Source organism: Trachurus trachurus (genome assembly GCF_905171665.1).
Source record: "Trachurus trachurus genome assembly, chromosome: 11".
NCBI lineage: Eukaryota > Metazoa > Chordata > Actinopteri > Carangiformes > Carangidae > Trachurus > Trachurus trachurus.
Genome location: NC_139904.1, coordinates 18,868,162 through 18,885,849, shown reverse-complemented (window position 1 = coordinate 18,885,849; position 17,688 = coordinate 18,868,162). Strand labels below are relative to the sequence as shown.

Genomic DNA, 17,688 nt, shown 5'->3' with positions numbered 1-17,688 from the left:
GACAATAACTCATCTCACTGCCTCTGGAGCTGCAGGTTAGGGAGGGGCCGCCGGTAGGAAATGACTTAAATGCCTCAGAACAGTTAGCCTATCTCTTTGAAATATGAGTGGGAATATGAGGTTATGACATAAAAGGTTAAGACTTCTTAAAATAGCGTTGTGTCTGTTTGTGGTTTGTCATCAGAGGATCAGGCTTCAATGTGAACAGAAACTATGAGCTGTTTCCTCTCTCAGACCGTTGAATTTCAAGGTCCGATGACGTCAAGGTGTTTAATATTTGATTGAAGATCTAATTTTTATTCATGTATAGACTGTAATTTAAGTTTTTGCATCATTTCTGGCTAATATTTCAAAGCAGCATTAATGTTCACACCCAAAACATTGCAATTAGGTTTCAAAACCTAGTTTCTGCAACAGTTAATCGTCCAGTGGCACCAAAATGAAAAGTTGTTTTATAATCGTTTTAGCTAAACTGCTCAAAATGTAAAGATGCTTTTTCACCTTGATGGGCTTCTACATTATGATTATGATTGTCATAAATTTACATCCTTGTGAAAATGTATGGAAAAAAACATCCCATAACAATGAAACCTGGTAGTTTAATATAAACAATTCAAAACAAAAAAGTGTTACAATTAAAACAAGCAACAGTTTTAATTTATAATCCTTGGGATTTTAATGAAATCAAATCCTGTTTTTAAAACTAAATAGCTATGGTCGATATTTTTTATTATTTGTTTTTTTGCAATCACTGAATAAAAACATTCAACTGAAACACAGGGTTTCTACCAGTTGTCAGAAGAAATAGGATTAAAATCTTACGTATTACAACGTTAAGCACTAAACTTATGTACAAACACACTTGGTACAAGGAGATTTCTACTGTGGTTTATGACCTCTCATGACCCCAGTGCTTTATATCAACCAAGTCTAATCTGTAATATGTCAAGTACAGTTAATAACACCACTTACCTTAAAATACAGACATTTCAAACAGCTTATCTCACTGTGTGTATGATTTAGGGCAATGGGTGTCATTTGGAAACATGACACATACCAGCTATGAAGTAACTGATACAGGTGACTGACTAGTAGTGAAAGTATCACCCCCAGTTTTGCACACTCATGCACCGACGCACAAAAACACCACCACACCTTGAGTATACAGTGCTCTAAGATCTTACAGCTGTTTCTCCTGATCAAACCAGCCCATCAGCGCTGCTCTATATTTACCTTCATCCTGGGTTACACACAAAAGGGAGGAGGAGGAGGAGGTGAGGACCTTAACAGCACAGGAAGGTGGACAAGGGTTAGCAGCTCAGGGACATTTTGATTAAACACCAGCCTGGGTGGGCTCTGTGGCTGACTCAGGACCCCGTGATGAGTCTCCTTCCCCGGGCTATTGTAAACACTCTCTCCCCTGGACCCCGTTAAGCCGGCAACTGGGTACCAAACGGCTCCGTGTCACATGAGAGGCCTGGCTGAAGTCACAGTGGCCCAGGATACTATTCTTAGCTGCAGGAATGTACACAGTGGCCTCATGGCGAGCTCACCAGCGCCTAACTGGAGAGCTGCGTCGTTTCTCTATGTCATGCTCCTTCTCTCTCCCTGACTACGCCACCCACTTTCTCTCGGGACTATGTTTTGCCTTTTTGCTTGGAACTGAAACTTTCAGACCAGACTGACAAGATATTTTGGATATTTTGGACTTTCTCAGAACAGGAGGTAAGGACTCAGCCGGTCACAGATGTTGATGAACTGACAGCAATCTCAGTATGAAAACTCAGTATAATCTCATTATTCAATGCTTTTGTTCAGTTTAATTAAGTTTTTACAGTATAAATTGAAAATTTTAATGATCACAAATTAATAATTCCTAAATAAATATGTTTATTACAGTCCGACACTTCCCCTATAAAAATAGACCACACGTGTTTTAATTTAATGATGATTACCACAGTCACAATTTTCCACCAAAACTGTATAAAAAGTTTTACATTAATAATGTTCACTAAAATTTTCAATGGTTTATTATACTGAGAGAAAATGTCACTCCCTGCAGTTGGTATTTCATAGTATACAATAATGATTAGAGGTCCAAATATACCAGACAGGCAGGGCCGGTAAGTGGGAGTAAATCAGTAGCTGTCGTGGGAGTGATTAGAAGACTTAGTGTTGCTAATAGCCCAGTGAAATTCCTGCTCTTTAAGCAGCAGGATCATCACAAACCCTTCAATCAGGGAGAGACTGACAGAGACTGAGTGGAGGGATAGCCTAGTGTTTAAAAAAAAAAGAGTAGCATACGGAAAATAGCAACAGAAACAGGTGAAGAGAGAAAGCCCAGTGAAAACGAGTCAAAGTGATGGAGAAAGAAAACACAGATGGCATGTTGACGCCGCTCTGATGGTGTTATCAGTGATGGGCGGCTTCATTACAGAGATGTGGCCTAATGCTACATGGATGCATCAAGATAATTTAGAAGCAGTTTAAAATAGAAATGTGTGAGTCAGTAATTCACATCCAGACAGCTGCACGGCAGGAGTTTTAAGAGTTTTAGTGCGAGCTAATAAATGAAAGGGTTTCCTATCACATGGATCTGCCTGGTTAGTTTGAGAGCAAAGGTGAGAAAGCCTGTAAAGAAATTACAGACATACAGTAGAGCTTCTATGACCTAACTCTACTTTGCATGTCGTGTTGTGGATATAAATTACTTACATAGTTTACTGATTAATCAACTCATCAGCCAGTACTTTACTTTTACATCCTTTAACAGCATGTTTCACTATACTACCGGTACATTATTTGAAATAACTAACTAAGTAAAACACCAGTGAATCGAATAAAACTAAAAGAAAATACAGCAGGTATGTCAGCTCAGGTTCACAAACTAAGAAGCGTTTTGGTAGATTAGGCTTTTGGTACATGTTTAGTGTATGTGCAGCTATTTTTGTAAAAACATCATCTGCATGTTGGATCTTACTCTTACGTCTCACCTGAAAATAAGTACAAATGCTTTTAGACTTTGGTTTCTGTCCATATAAAACAAATAAGATATGAATCTTTAGTGAATGTCAGAGCTGGTAAGGAGATTTATTGCCTTCATTAAGTTGTTGTTTCAAGCCTTCATGGTGATGACCACATCCTCCAAGGTGTTACGTGTTTAAAGATGTAGTCTTTATGTTCTCAACTAACTTTAAGCAAGCAAAGCATATGTCCCAAAATGACAAACTTTTTCTGATATGAAGGTAAATCAACAACAAAGCTTTGACTAATGTCATCAGTCCTGTGTTTTTGTCAACCATCTCAGTTTCTTCCTTTGTCTTCTTGTACTTTTACACAGAATGGCCTGTAGACCACGAGACGTTTTTAATTTCAAAGACTCGGAGCTTCCCTCCCACCTGCTCGGCCAGCTCAACATCCTTCGGCAGGAGCGCATCCTGACCGACGTCCTGCTCTGCACGGACGACCAGGAGATCCCCTGCCACAGGAACGTCCTGGTGTCCAGCAGCCCGTACTTCCGCGCCATGTTCTGCAGCAACTTCCTGGAGAGCAGCCAGGCCCGCGTGAATCTCAAAGGAATCTCTTCGAACGTCATCAGTGGCATCGTGGACTATGTCTACACAGGCTGCATCACTATCACCATGGAGATTGTGCTCCCTCTCATGCAGGCGGCGTCCATGCTCCACTATGGAGGTCTCTTCGAGGCCTGTTCGTTGTTTCTCCAGGAGCAGCTGAGTCCGGAAAACTGCCTGAGCATGATCCGGCTGTCTGAGATCCTTCACTGTGAGAGTCTGAGGGAGAGGGCGAAGGAGATGGCTGTTCGCTTTTTCTCCGATGTTGCCGCAACAGAGGACTTCTGCGAGTTGTCTCTTCCTGAGCTCATGTGCTACCTAGAAGACGACCGACTTTGCGCTGAGGAGGAGCAAGTGTTCGAGACCCTCCTGGCGTGGATCCACCACGACCCGTTCTCACGTCGTGGCGCGATCCACGACCTCTTCAAGAAAGTTCGTCTTCGCTACATCCATCCAACTTACCTCTTCCAGTTCATCGCCAACGACCCTCTGGTGCAGTCCTCCACGCTTTGCACCGAGATCATCGAGTCGGTGCGTCGCCTCATGCTCACAGTCAGTGCAAAGTGCAGTCGTGAGCTGAAGCCGCTCTGGACCACGCCGCGCCGGTACACCTGCAGGGAAACGCTGGTGGTGGTCGGAGGACGCAAAAACAACGAGCAAACTTCTCGAGAAGCCCTGCTGTACGATGAGAGGACTCAGCGTTGGCAGTGGTTGGCCAAGCTGCCTCTGCGGCTCTACAAAGCTGCCTATGTGTGTATTCACAGCATCCTCTATGTGCTGGGTGGGCTCAGCCTCTGCATGACATCAGGCGACAGCTCAGTCAGCGCCACAGTTTACACACTGTCCCTCAAAACCAACCAGTGGAGGACTGCCGAGCCCATGCTGGAGCGGCGATACGCCCACCAGAGTGTGTCATATCTGCACTTTATTTTTGTGTTAGGAGGCATCGGGGTGGATAAGAGAATCTCTCAGTCAGTGGAGAGGTATAACAGTATGTTTAATCAGTGGGAGGCCATGGCGCCGATGCCCACGGCGGTGCTGCATCCGGCCGTGGCAGCCAGCGATCAGAGGATCTATGTGTTCGGAGGGGAAGATGCCATGCAGAACCCTGTCAGGCTGATTCAGGTAGAGAAGACCATTCTCGTAGGGTCAAAAGGTCAAGACCTAAAGGGATAGTTCAACATTTTGGCAAATTGACACATTGCCATAATCCCTATAGTCATAGCAGTAGGTTCGTTACCTTTAATTGTCGGTGCAAGCTATTTTTAGAACGGCGGATGGCATTACGAGACAGAGTTGTTTTCGAGGCAAATACAGAGACTGTTTGCCGAAACACGAAACGCGCATCAGCAGTTTTGCATGAATTTGCGCCTAACTGTCTCATAACGTTCCGTTATTATCTCATAGCGTGGTGAATGTGCAGGTCACAACTTGTCCATGAGAGCATTTTGGAGTTGCTGATTGTGATTGTCTAGATTGTGTATTTGATGAGTTTGATGAGGGAAACCAAGAAATACCATTACCCTCGTAGCGTAGCTCTGAGCAGCTTGCGGCTCTGCTCTGCCGTTCTAAAAGTAGCTTGCACCGACAATTAAAGGTAATGAATCTACTCCTAAGACTATAAGGATTAGCTATGGCAATGGGCCAATTTGCTAAAATGTTGAACTATCCCTTTAAGTGCTAATACTGCCATTCAACTATAATTCAAGTGGTTTTTAGAAAGTTAAAAAGTTATTGAGAAATTCTGCTTTATTACCAAAGTACCAGAGTCTCTATAAAACAGACTGAGAGCTGATGTTTGTCGTGTGTTAACAGGTTTATCACATCGCTCGCAACTTGTGGTCGAGCTTAGAGACAAGGACGGTGAAAAATGTTTGTGCCCCTGCTGCGGTCATAGATGACAAGATCTACATCATAGGAGGTAAGTTCAGAAGTAACTTCAAACCTTTTACACTGTGGGACTTTTTATCATTAAAGGATAAGATGCACATTATTTCTCTTGTCAACAAGCAAATAGGCTACTTCAACCAACAATATGTTAGTCTCGATACCTGCTAACTTCCCTTCTCTGTGACTCTTAGCCCTGAGCCCACTGCATCCAATTAAATATATACAGTAAATGCTATCTGGATATTAACACTGTTGTGCAGTAGGTTTTGCTTATGTTGAAAAACTGAAAAAAGATTTTTATGAAGCCTCTGTAATTCCCTGAAACAACTACGTCTTGCAAACATCACTCAAAGAGTTGAGGGTAGAGTTATCCACAAACTGACTGTACTAACAAGTGTAGCCAGTGTCTGGCTGTAGCTTTTTACTGTGTAGATCTCCAGCATAACGCTGCAATGGGTGTCATCATTACAATTAATATAGGCACTTGAGCTTCACCCTCACTCACTGTAATGCTGCTGGAAATACTCACTAGAGCACCAAATGTGTATTAATCCACTGCTGAAAATAGTCCCCAACAAATGTAGGCTACTACTCACTCCTCTTGAAAGCATAACCCTATTGTTAGAGTTGTGGTGGTCTCCTCACTCCCTTTGGTCTCGTACTGTTGGTTGACAATAAGAAACAATAAGAAACATAATTCTTATAATATTTACATTTCCAGGGTACACCAGGAGAATGATAGCCTACGACACCAAAGCCAACAAGTTTGTCAAATGTGAGAATCTAAAGGAGAGGAGGATGCATCACAGCGCCACAGTGATCAACAACAAGCTCTACGTCACCGGGGGACGAATCCTCAACAGCCAAGATGTCATCGAGGACTCGGACTGCTTTGAATGTTACGACCCCAAAACAGACGTGTGGACCTCTAAAGGCTCTTTGCCGTACAAGCTCTTTGACCACGGCTCTCTGCCGCTGGTCTGTGTTTCCAATAGACGCAACCCTCCTTGATCAACCGTCCAGTCCACCATCTTTGGTTAAATGCTAAGCTGCATGCTCCTCACCTTCCCTTTTGCCATGATTTACTGGCCTCTAACTACACAAATGGGAAACCATTTCAGATTGACTGCATTCCTTCACGCAGCTCAGTCTCTGCCACAACTTAGCAGCGTGTTAAGTCGAGGCTGACTTCGACGTGAATCAAAGGAGAGCTCAGCTGACGCGCAGAGGTGTCATGTCTGAGACACCTGGGGTGGAACTGAGCTGAGAGAAACCCCAGAGATGACAAGAGGCAGTCACACTCGCACAACAAGCAGCTGCTCAGACACCTACGTAATCCAAAAAAGCTCTTTCCGCAGATGGCTGCGCTCGTTTGATGTCAACTGAAAGTGTTAATGTTTTAATTTCCCTGACATTTATACACAGCCTATCACTCTGACTCTGGCAGCTGCGACAACTCCTCTGTAACAGTTAAATACACAGGGAATTACGTGTATACGGCTGTGGTAATAAAGTTGCACTTTATAGAAAATACATTCCTCCGTGACCCACAGGCTTCAAACAGAGCGCACTTGATGATGAGAGCAGTTGTGACAGCCCATGGACAAGCTCCCTTGGCGAAGCGCAGTAGTCCATCACATTTGCTGAAATGTTGCTAAAACGAACAGCTGAAATGTATGACAGTATCTGGGCCAACATTATTCCAGTTTTGTTGGCTTGATCCGTGACTTTGAGATGAATTCCTGTCACTCTCCGATAAAGCATAAAGCATGTTTCCTATTGCGTTTTAATAACGGTTTTGCTTGAAACTCACAGCCCTTGAAGTGGAATAAAAAGACGTGGTGAAGTGTCAGTCAGATGAGTCACTGTGAAGACAAATGATTGTGTTTTCTCCAGTGGTGGTTTACCTTTAATCTCATTAATGTGCAATTGTTTTTGTTAAAGAAACTAGATTTTCACAGTCAGCCATGTTGATGTGAGGATATGTGACAATGCTGCCTTTGAATCCAAGTGCCTGGTGGGGATGTAGTGACCTGCTAAGCTCAACTGTGACTGAAAATGGGTTTGGAGAGAGTGTCAGCCAGCGGGTTCACGTTGATACATCTGTAACATGGAGGTGTCTCTCTCTCTAGTAGAGACTAACACGTCCCACCATCTCGCTGGTCACTCCTGTCACTACCCCTGATGACCCTTATGGAGCATACAGTCACTGCTGTGATGAACCAGCCTCCAGCCCAGGTGACGATTGCCATGGCAACCCTGTCATCATCACTCAAAGGGAATCATCTGGGGCATGCGTCGCTCCGTTTAAGGCCGCATCACTCATCAGCTGCTGTTACTTGCACAATTGAAAGACATTTCTTATTGTACAACACAATTTTATGTTGGTTGTGTGACTTGGTTGTTGTTTTTTTTACACCATGTGGTGACAGATCAAACTGAATCCTGATATTAATTTATTGCTTTGGATCTCTAAACGTACAAGAACAAATGACTGAGTCTGTGTGTTCTGCTTGCTGCTCTTTAGTTGTACTTGGTTCAGACTTAAACCGTCGTCCGTTTGTCTGCAGACCGACTGAGTCATGTTCCCTCCATACACAAGGGAACATTGTTGACAAGGACACAGAAACATGCTCACTGGCTATAAGGCAACACATTTGTTCCCCATGTATCATTAGGTAACATGCACAACATGCACAAAAATACTGCAGTGTATTCAACTCAGATGTAGTATTTAAAATAATATGGTTTGCAATGCTTTGTCTGAAGCATTATTAAGCCAAAACAGCTGTAAACATAAAATCTAAAACCCGAAACCTCACAAACTATCACACTACATCTCGCATCAGCCAAGATGTCAGACGTCGTATCGTCCACTCGGTTAGACAGAGCAGCATTCAAGAACAACACCCTGTGAAACTTTTTATTGAGCTGCTGCTAAAGACACGGCCTCTCCAGACTTTTTTATTGACTGTGTGTTTGCTTGCTGTCGTTCCATAGAAACCAGTGTGTGAGGGTCACCCCCCCCCCCAACACACACACACACACACATACTCCCCCCCTTTAGAGGGGCTGTGGCCCGGCAGGTTATTTTCAGTGTCTGTTACTAACCCATTAAGGGATAGCATTTCACTGCTTGCCAAAGCTGTGTGTCTGTGTCTACACACACACACACACACCATTGTGGTTAAGTGACCTGTATACATATATAGGAGCAGCACACATATCTCCACTAGAGGCCTCATGCTGTATAATCCTTTACAGATTTCAGGCAGAGTCTTGTTGTATTTATGTATAACTTTTTACACTGATGGTTAGTCTCATTACTGTAAAGTGTAACTAAAACTTGAAATCAATCACTGTTTTCCAATTCCCCCGTTTTTAACAAGAGTCTAATTGAAGCATCCAATATTGTTTTGAGAGGAGCACCTGCTTTCATCTTAGAGTAATGTTGAATACTAATGGAGGGCTTTCCCTGCTGCATCACATGAGTGGGCACTTTGCCAGTCTGTAATGTGACCCCTCCGCCTCTCTCCTCCTCCACCGTCCTCTGTGTTAATGTGATGGACAGGAGGGTTTAAGGAGGTTTACACCTTTACAGCATGGAATGCTTCAGAAATGCTGGGAAACTCTCGTCTGCCATCTTTTACACAGTGTCCCACAAAGATCAGTTAAGCACATCTCTCAAAGCTCTTAAAATAATGCAGCGAACTCTTCAAGCTAAAGAGTATTTACAGTCCAGATACAATAAAGCAACATAATCCATTTTCAGATTGAGCATGGCCTCTTTATTTTTAATATGAGAGAACATAGAAATTGAGCAAAAGAATGAAAACTGAGGTAAGTGAAGGTCTCCAGGTTGCCCATGTGAAGCGTTACATTCTGTTGCAACAGGTCAACTACGGGACAGTGTTCGTACGACAACAATATCGTGACCCTGTCGGCTGAATTGAATACACACAGGAGGATGTTCTGGATATGGAAAAGCAGTGCAGCTCAAAATGCCTGCACCACACACGTTCTACCACACGATGTCCCTCGGTCATTAGGACGAGGTGGAAGGTTTTCTTTCATCGCCCTCTGCTGACTGATGTGACTTGGTACAATTTGTGGAATTAAATTCAACACCAAGCTTGATATTTTTTGCAACCGAGTCAAACGTACTGTAAGAATCATGATGATTTTATTAGAATTTCTGATAAAAACAAATAAATCACAATACAGCATGCACACATTCCTTACAGAGGTCTAAAATCAAATTTAACCAGATGAACTATTCCATGGCATCAGTGTTTGACAGGCTGATTAGGGTTCGTGTGTCCATCTGGTAAAACAACTGTCACAAAACACACTATATGAACATAACATGTTTGTGTGTATATGTCTGTGTATTTGTGAATGTTGTGAAAATGTTCATAAAGTACATTCGATGACAGTCATACACTTTAAAATGCCTACAATCAATCCAGTTGAATGTTTGATTTTGTTTCAGCTGTTATCCTTTCCTACAAACCACCTGCAGCCACTCACACATCTTCATTCATGAGTAACTCTGGGAAATGGCACTATGGACCCCCAAGAGATGAAAAAAAAAAAAAAGAATTTAATAATTATAATAATAATTATTATTATTAATTAAGACAAAAACCCAACATAAACAATTAATTGGTCCAATAAAAGTGCTATTTGCAATTTAGAGGATAATTTTAACACTGAGGAGTTTATAAACTATACAATAGAAATAAAATCTTTCTTACTATTACATTGACACAAACATAATAAACACTAATAATAAAGGTCTTAGAGAAGAATTTCAAATAAAGAAACTCCAGAGGCAAAAAATCTTAAAACATGGTAAAATTATACCTCTACTTAGTTTAGCTTTTTTATATTAAATTTGAAACAATTATGATATACAGCATGTACACATTCATGGCCCACATTTCTGTGCTTCTATTGCCCAGCTTGGAACATGATAGGGCAAGAAACCAAGCCTTGGATTACCCTAAAATGTACCCCATTGAGTTTATCACACATATGTACAGTAGGTCCGTAACTACAAAGGCATTTAAAAGAAAAAAAAGAAAAAACATTTTGGCACCAGGCACATAATTAAATATACATTATAACTAAAAGCTAAACCCCACCCAGAAAAATAAACGGACTATCCCCCCTCGATGTTTTCTGAAATAATAGTAAATATACATTTCAACTGGCTAAAAAAATGAATGATGTAACATTTGGCATAATAGTTGCTGGAAGAATAAAGGAGGGGCAGGGAGTGGCTGGGATCTGCCCCAGCAGACCTGACAGGAGAATCTACAGTGCATTTCTGTCAAAAAGACAATCGGTTGTTCTTCCTGAGTGCTCCAAGTAAACAGGAACTGGAAAACTTGTTGATAGCTAAGATTAGGGCCGGGGCTTCGTTACTATTTACACAAGGGTCGCTGCAGCTTTCGGCTTTCTGCGTCACCGCCTGATCCCGCTCCTATGTCAAATATACATTCTCTTACCTGGTTTATCAACAACAGCAACATCAGCAGCTCCATATATCCATGTTGCCCACCACGTCCTGAACTACCACTGCTGCTGCCAGAAACATGGCTGACTCTGCAGCGACTGCAGAGTCCTGACTAGTCATGGCCAATCATAGCGTGCCAACTATTCCTGAGAGGGGGTAAGGTACGAGAACCTTTACTACCTTTGGGGTGGGACAGACTGGCTTCATGGTCACTTCAGATTTTTTTTTTTTTTGTTGAAAAATCATCATTTACATAAACTGCGGTGAACCAGTCCAGGTCAAAACAAGACTATGAGAGGATTTTTTTCCCTCTCTCCGTTGAACAAATGAGCTCAGCATGAACAAAAGTGCACAGGGCGGTCCTACTCTCTACACCTCGTTGATGGTGCGCTCGGAGGGCCTGAAGTTGACGGAGCTGGACGACGACATGTAGAAGGATTGGGTTTTGCGATTGAGCCGGGCGCGCTTGGTGGCCACGCACAGGCTGCGCTTGCTGGTGGAGATGATGTCCGTGATGAACTTTTTGCAGTCTACACAGACCTCCATGGCGACCCAGTCCTCCGTCAGCTCCTTGGGCAGCTCCGGCTCGTCCTGTGACCGGTCGTCTTTACTGCCGTGCTTGGAGAACCTGAGGACAGAGACATCGTGAGCAACTTTACCCTGACGAGGCCGGACGCTTTTGTATGTACAAAGAAACAAGAGTTTGACTGTTACGCACTTGTAAACACTCCTGCGCAGACTGCTTCTGCTGTGTCCAGACCCAAATGGGTTTTTTTCAGGCTCTGCTGGTGCGGCAGACGCTCCACCTGCCTCTTCTTTAGCCATAGAACTGGGGCCCAACGAGTAGATGGGCAAGGTGGAATAAGGCTTCGATGGGAGCCGCATCTGACGCACAAAGTCACACAAAATGATTAAAACCACTCACTGTATTCAGCATCTATAATAAACCTAACACTTTTCATGAATCAGATGTCAGGAGCGTCAAATTTAACAGAAAAGTGTGTTAAATGTGTTAAATATAAATCGGCCTCCTACCTTTTTAGAGCACTGGGAACACACAGGTCTGAGGAAGAGATAAATGAAGCGTTGAGTCAGAGATTACTGAACGGCTACTATGCTTCAGTTCAGTGGTTCTAGTACAAGAGAGATTCACTTTACCTTTTGCAGAACTGGCAGGTGTAGGACCAAGTGAAGAAGGAGAACCTCTTGGTCCGACATGAGAAGCAAAGCTAGAGAGGAAAGAATGTGAGGTGAACGGTGCCGGAAAATATTAGCCTGGATGGAGTTAAAAAATAATATTTAAAAAAAATCTACAGTTTGTTTTTGTTACTACCTTTCCTTTCTTGAGGGCGGTGTAGATCTCTTTGTACTGCTGGAACTTCTCCAGCTCAGCCTTGACCAGCACCTGTCGGATGTGCATCACCTCCTCCACCGTCAGAGCCAGACACTCCACAGGGTAACAGAACTCCTCCTGGAAGAAAATATTCACCACGTCAATAAAAAAAGAAAACTCCCTTCACATCAGCAGCTCAGTGACTGGACAACCCAGGAAGTGAAGCCGTCTGCTGCCACAAACACTAACACCACGTGTGAGTCCCACAAACTATACCAAACACCCACAGCACCACCACTGAACCAAAAGACCAGACATGCAATGAGATGGTGAGGGGACATGAAGGATGCTTCCAATGACGGTGCAAAATGAACACAAATGAGAGCATCCTGGTGATGTAACACAACCCACCATGCTGGTGGTCCACGGCTTTAGGCTGTCAGTTTCTTTTATTTAATTATTCTATTAACGTTATTGCTGACCACAGGTCCAAATTAAACAACAGATAATTGTATCTATAAATCTGGAGATTGTGATCTTTCCATCTAATATAACATGCATGACTTCAATCCTAATCAATGTATTAGTTATTATTTACACCCACTCAAAGCAAGTGGACCCCCACCATGTTGCAAGCTGGAGCTTTGTGACATAACGGGAAGCCTTTATTTATCTATCTTTTGTCTGAATTTATAACTTAACACACACAAAGACAAACTCACCACAAGTAAAGAAAAAAATCATAAAACTTTGCTTTTATGAATCATTTACACTTTGAATTAGCTAATGTTTCTCCACTCATCTGATTTCCCTCTTAACCTTCCCGGAGGTATTTTCAGTTAACCACAGACACAAATAGTCACGACTCCAAGTCCCATTCACCAAAACCAATCTGTTATTACAGTTATCCAGTTTTCTGGATGGGCTCCGCCTACACATGAGCTTTTGATGACAGAGTTAGATGATGTGCTGTAACAGTGACATACCGTGCCCTGAGCACCACTGGCAGCTCCCACCTGACCAGCAGACAGAGGGAACAGGACATTCAAACAGAGGCAGGTCCCAACAACTTAATCACACACAGTATGTATCATAAAATTTAATACTACAGCGCCACAAGCTTATTAGTGGATGTGATGTAACTGACATTCACATCGGTTTTTACAGCTGAGTTTGTCTGACACTTGATTTGAGTTTTCTTCTTTAATATCAAAACTTATAAAAATCTATAAAAACAAAGTTCACTACAGTTTAGGTCGGAGGAATCACAAAAATCTGAATTATAATTGATGCATTGTCTCACAATGTCCGTCCCAGCATGAGTTGATGTTTCTCTTCATATATTGCATGACATTTGATTTCATAACAGCAGAACTTCATAACAGCCAGTCTCATGATTGAAGAATCATCTGACAGTGTCCATCTCAAAGAGAAAACAGCTCCTTGAGATGGTTTCCTTCAGCTCAGTGCGGATCACAGCTGATGTTTAATAGTGCAGAACTTCCTTTTCCACATCCCCAAAACCTTTCTTCTGTGTGCCCCCTGACTTATGTCCCTCTTTGAAATCCTTATTTGTCTAAACTGAAAATGCTATGAAATAAAATCTTTAAAAAGATGGTGATGAATACACAGGATTTTGACCAAGTTACCTTGGCGCTGGAATCCGCCCTCATCTGCAGCATTGTGCAAAATAGAAAATGACTGCAGGTAAATTCTGGGGACAAGTCAACCAACCAGTGTAAACACATTAATGAGATCCGACTACCACAAGAGGAGGAGGACGGCTGCAACAAAGATCTTACTGTTTAACATCTACTAGAGAGGCTCAACCTCTCCAATCTATGTGAAAGGCAACACATGCTCGAGCATGTGTTTACGTCAGGATACAGGAAAGAGGAAATGAAAAACATCTTCTGGTAACACAAAGTATGTGTCTCTTCATGAGTTAAAAATAATGTAACGTAATTGTTCTCATGTTTAAACAGGTCAGACAGGATAAAAATGTATCATCAACAATAACAGTTAAATATGTCAATACAACCAGTGGCTCTAAATGTCTTATCTGAAATTCCTCTGGATCATCTTTAAAGGAGTAATGCAGGAGAAAAGGTCAGTAAGTCGGAGATAAAGTGAAAGTGAAGTAACACATTAAGGGTGTGAAGTTATACTGGATGAACCAGTGGTCGAGTCTACACCAGTGTTTTCGAGTGAATCCGACTTCCTGCTGGTTGTGGCTCTGGTTGGCCGTCAGAGGTCCGACATTAAACTAGTAAGTTGTGAGAATGAGCTAATTCCATCTAAATGCTCTCGGTACAGCGGCCCGGTCCTGTGGTTCCAATTACGTCCATCAGCCTCACTAGAATCATACGACCAGCACAGAGTCACTCACAGTGACCTCACGGCAGACAAATGAGCAGTCACAGGACGGGAGTAAATTCAACAGACGTATATTGTACGTCCTGTGTTGTTGTGTCGCCGTCGCCACAGTAACAGGGAGCATTCATTCAAATTATATGTGATGTGCATGTTTATGACTAAACTCTGCCCTTCACATATTTGTAACTACATATATGGTACTCTGTACATTTGGCTGACCAGTGGAGGTGATTGTGTAATAAACCGTCTTAGTTTAATTATCTAATGTGAGTGTGTTTGTGACTGATACAGTCAAATCCACTGGTTTAAGACCTGTCATCAACCTGAGGAGCTTCACTCACTCATTCATATCATTCAATAAAAACAGTTCCCATGGTCTACGTACCAAAGACTTGGAGCTCTGTTTGGATGGAGGTGCAAAGGGGCGGACACTGGTGGGGGTCTCCTTCTCGATGGAGTGTCGTCTCTGTGGAGACTGTCGCTTGTCCGGCTGTGGGGTGGCCGAGACCGGCAGGAACTTTGGAGGAGCTGCGTCAGACAAAGAGGAGTGCATCAGGAGGCGGCTACAGAGTGAACATGATGAACCTCAGGCAGAAGCAGAGGGTCTATGTTGGAGACATGTCGCAGGTGATTCTCTTACCCTTCTTCCCTACGACAGAATCGGGTGACGTGTCGTCCAATAAAGATGTGGACATACTGGAGCTGCTCCGTGTGGGCTCCTCCTGTCACCCAGGAAATCAAACATATTCAATACAGTCCAATTTCCCTATTAACTATCAAAAAGTCACTTGCCTACGAGATTATTTCAGCATTACTTTTGAAAAACCTTTTAAGAGAAGCAATTTTTTTTTTAGGGAAAAAGGGAGACAAAATATTAAGGTTTGATTTTCTTCTTGTAGACCTAGGGATACTCTAGTTATCCACCTTTTTCCGAACGTCAAAAACGTAAGACGGTTTTGCTCCTCCGGTGGAATTTTATGTTAGTACGTTTCCATGGTTTCAGTAGTCGCGGTAAATGCATGGATTTTTTTTTTTTTCCCCCAATTAAAATCTGTAAAACGCATGGATCATCACACCAGCTTTTAACAGTGGATATCACACAAATTGACATCCGTATTAAAAGCCAGTGTTAATAGATCCATGCGTTTACCGCAACCATGACAACGACCGAAAACCATGGAAACGTAAACGTACAATTCCACCAAACTGGCAAAACCGGCTTCCGGTTTTGACCATAGATGACGTTCGGAAACTTGTGGATACTGCAGCAACGTTTCTCAGGCTGCTCAACTGAAATGTCAATTTTATGTTAATTTAGATTTCCTATCTCACAGCACTTGGACAGTAATCTTACATCCGATTCGGAGCTGTCCAGCTCGGCCAGCGTGGGCGCCCTGAGCAGCCTCTTCCTCTGGCTAAGTGGCACCACTCCACCTTGATTGGGTCCCATGGTGCCACTGGCCAGAGAGTGGGTGCTGCCAGCCAACTTCCTGGGTGCATCGGGAGTGTCTGTAGGTCAAAGACAGAACAGTCAGTGAAGAAAACATAGGAGGATCGTAGCTTCTGAGAAACTAAACACAACACATTTTGGTTTGAGGAGTGAATCATAAACCCTCATGCACATCCTTATCAGAACAGCTGGCCATCATGCTTCCTGTGTAAACTATGGGCGTCTTAGCATTCAAACTATACGACGGTGCGGTGTCGATCAAGACAAACCACAAACACATGCAAATGCTGCAGATTTTTTTCTTCCTCAGTCAAACCAGCCTGACAACCATCAAGCATTACAAAGTTCCTGCTAAAGCAACAGGTCACACCACTAATGCTGGCTTTTTCCAGTGAGACGGCACTTCATGCGTCGTTTACCTGAGCTTCGGAACAAGTCCTGGGGGGTGCTGATGCTTTTCCCCGCACCTGTAAAGGAGTTACGAGAACACAGCCTTCAGCAGGACCGGACGCACATGAGTGATTTCATCCCTAACATTATAATAACTGGTACCACAGGGACGGGGGAGGGGGAGAGGGGGCAGGACAGCAACAAGCATCTGTCAGAGTGAACAGGAGTGAACAAGGAGGGGTGGGGGTGTTACACTCACACTTTGATGCTTTGTGCGTAGCTGGAAAGCACAGAGGGAGTGGAGGCGTGAGGGGAAGTGCCAAGGGAGCAGAAAAAGATGAGCCTCAGCACAAAAACAATAATTAAATATCTGGATTATGGTCGTCCAGTGAACTGCAGTCATACATCCAGACCATCATCTGACATTCAACTATTTATCTGAGGTGGGCTGCTGCTGACACCAGCGTTATGTAACTCTTCATATTCCACAGTGAGAGCGGATTAGGGTGACAGGCAGGGCAGACTGGCTGCAGAGACACAGTGATGATCTGTAATCTCACCATAGTGGCTCCGGCTCAGTGGCTACGCCTCATCAACTAGATCACAGTCACCGTGAGTGGCTACTTTACCCAGGACATTTTTTAAACACTGGGCCTTTTATACCATTCATAACACAGACATCCTGCTCTTGTAGCAGTGTGTTTATATTATGGTCCAGATATTACCGGATTTAAAATAATTGAGATCGACAGTTTTACATACAGTATCTTGACGTAAAGTTGCTCAGAACTGACGTCATCTTTTTTGGGGGGGCGGGTAGAGTGGGTGTGGATGATAACATTGAGTGAGTGACAGCAATGTGTCATACACACAAGTTCCCATGACACAAGTAGGAAAGAAAAAACAACAAGGTGTGTGTGTTTATATTAGGTTGAAGCAGGTGCTGATCCTATAAATAGGCTGGAATGCAACAAGGATGGCACAACAGCAGGATGGTGTTCAACTTTACCTGCTGAGTCAAAACTGTAAGACATGCTAAGCGGTCGCATGACTGACAGATATGCCCATGTTTGGAAAAAAAAAAACAGAGGAAATGGAAGCAAAGAAGGAGAAAAAGAAATCCATGAGAGTTAAAATGGATGATGAAGACAGTGAA

General features: G+C 43.0%; 2 protein-coding genes across 3 annotated transcripts in view; one reads left to right on the top strand and one right to left on the bottom strand.

Moving 5' to 3' along the window:
* The first annotated feature begins 1,307 nt into the window (after positions 1-1,307).
* Positions 1,308-6,748, top strand: klhl38a (kelch-like family member 38a). Its single transcript, XM_083981720.1, has 4 exons — positions 1,308-1,725; positions 3,341-4,697; positions 5,388-5,493; positions 6,184-6,748. The coding sequence occupies exons 2-4, from the start codon at positions 3,342-3,344 to the stop codon at positions 6,471-6,473; spliced, it is 1,752 nt and encodes a 583-aa protein (XP_083837846.1). The 5' UTR covers positions 1,308-1,725; position 3,341; the 3' UTR covers positions 6,474-6,748.
* A 2,580-nt stretch (positions 6,749-9,328) lies between these two features.
* The window catches only part of spire1a (spire-type actin nucleation factor 1a), a 30,494-nt gene continuing 22,134 nt past the window's right edge, over positions 9,329-17,688 (bottom strand). Inside the window, exons 9-17 of one of the 2 annotated variants that reach the window (XM_083981764.1) lie at positions 16,562-16,609; positions 16,047-16,201; positions 15,333-15,414; positions 15,078-15,220; positions 12,317-12,454; positions 12,142-12,212; positions 12,019-12,046; positions 11,702-11,868; positions 9,329-11,611 (exon numbers count right to left, since the gene is read on the bottom strand). In XM_083981764.1, the coding sequence (XP_083837890.1) occupies positions 11,353-11,611; positions 11,702-11,868; positions 12,019-12,046; positions 12,142-12,212; positions 12,317-12,454; positions 15,078-15,220; positions 15,333-15,414; positions 16,047-16,201; positions 16,562-16,609 (1,091 nt within the window). In that variant the 3' untranslated portion in view covers positions 9,329-11,352. Of the gene's footprint in view, positions 11,869-12,018; positions 12,047-12,141; positions 12,213-12,316; positions 12,455-15,077; positions 15,221-15,332; positions 15,415-16,046; positions 16,202-16,561; positions 16,610-17,688 lie in introns of both variants that reach the window. The other variant, XM_083981763.1, reaches the window with a different exon arrangement.

Bases quoted from the DNA above. Each gene is read 5' to 3' on its own strand.
- klhl38a (XM_083981720.1), top strand. From the start codon at position 3,342: ATGGCCTGTAGACCACGAGACGTTTTTAATTTCAAAGACTCGGAGCTT. The intron at 4,698-5,387 runs GTAGAGAAGACC...GTGTGTTAACAG, and splicing joins ACCCTGTCAGGCTGATTCAG to GTTTATCACATCGCTCGCAA. The intron at 5,494-6,183 runs GTAAGTTCAGAA...TTACATTTCCAG, and splicing joins CAAGATCTACATCATAGGAG to GGTACACCAGGAGAATGATA.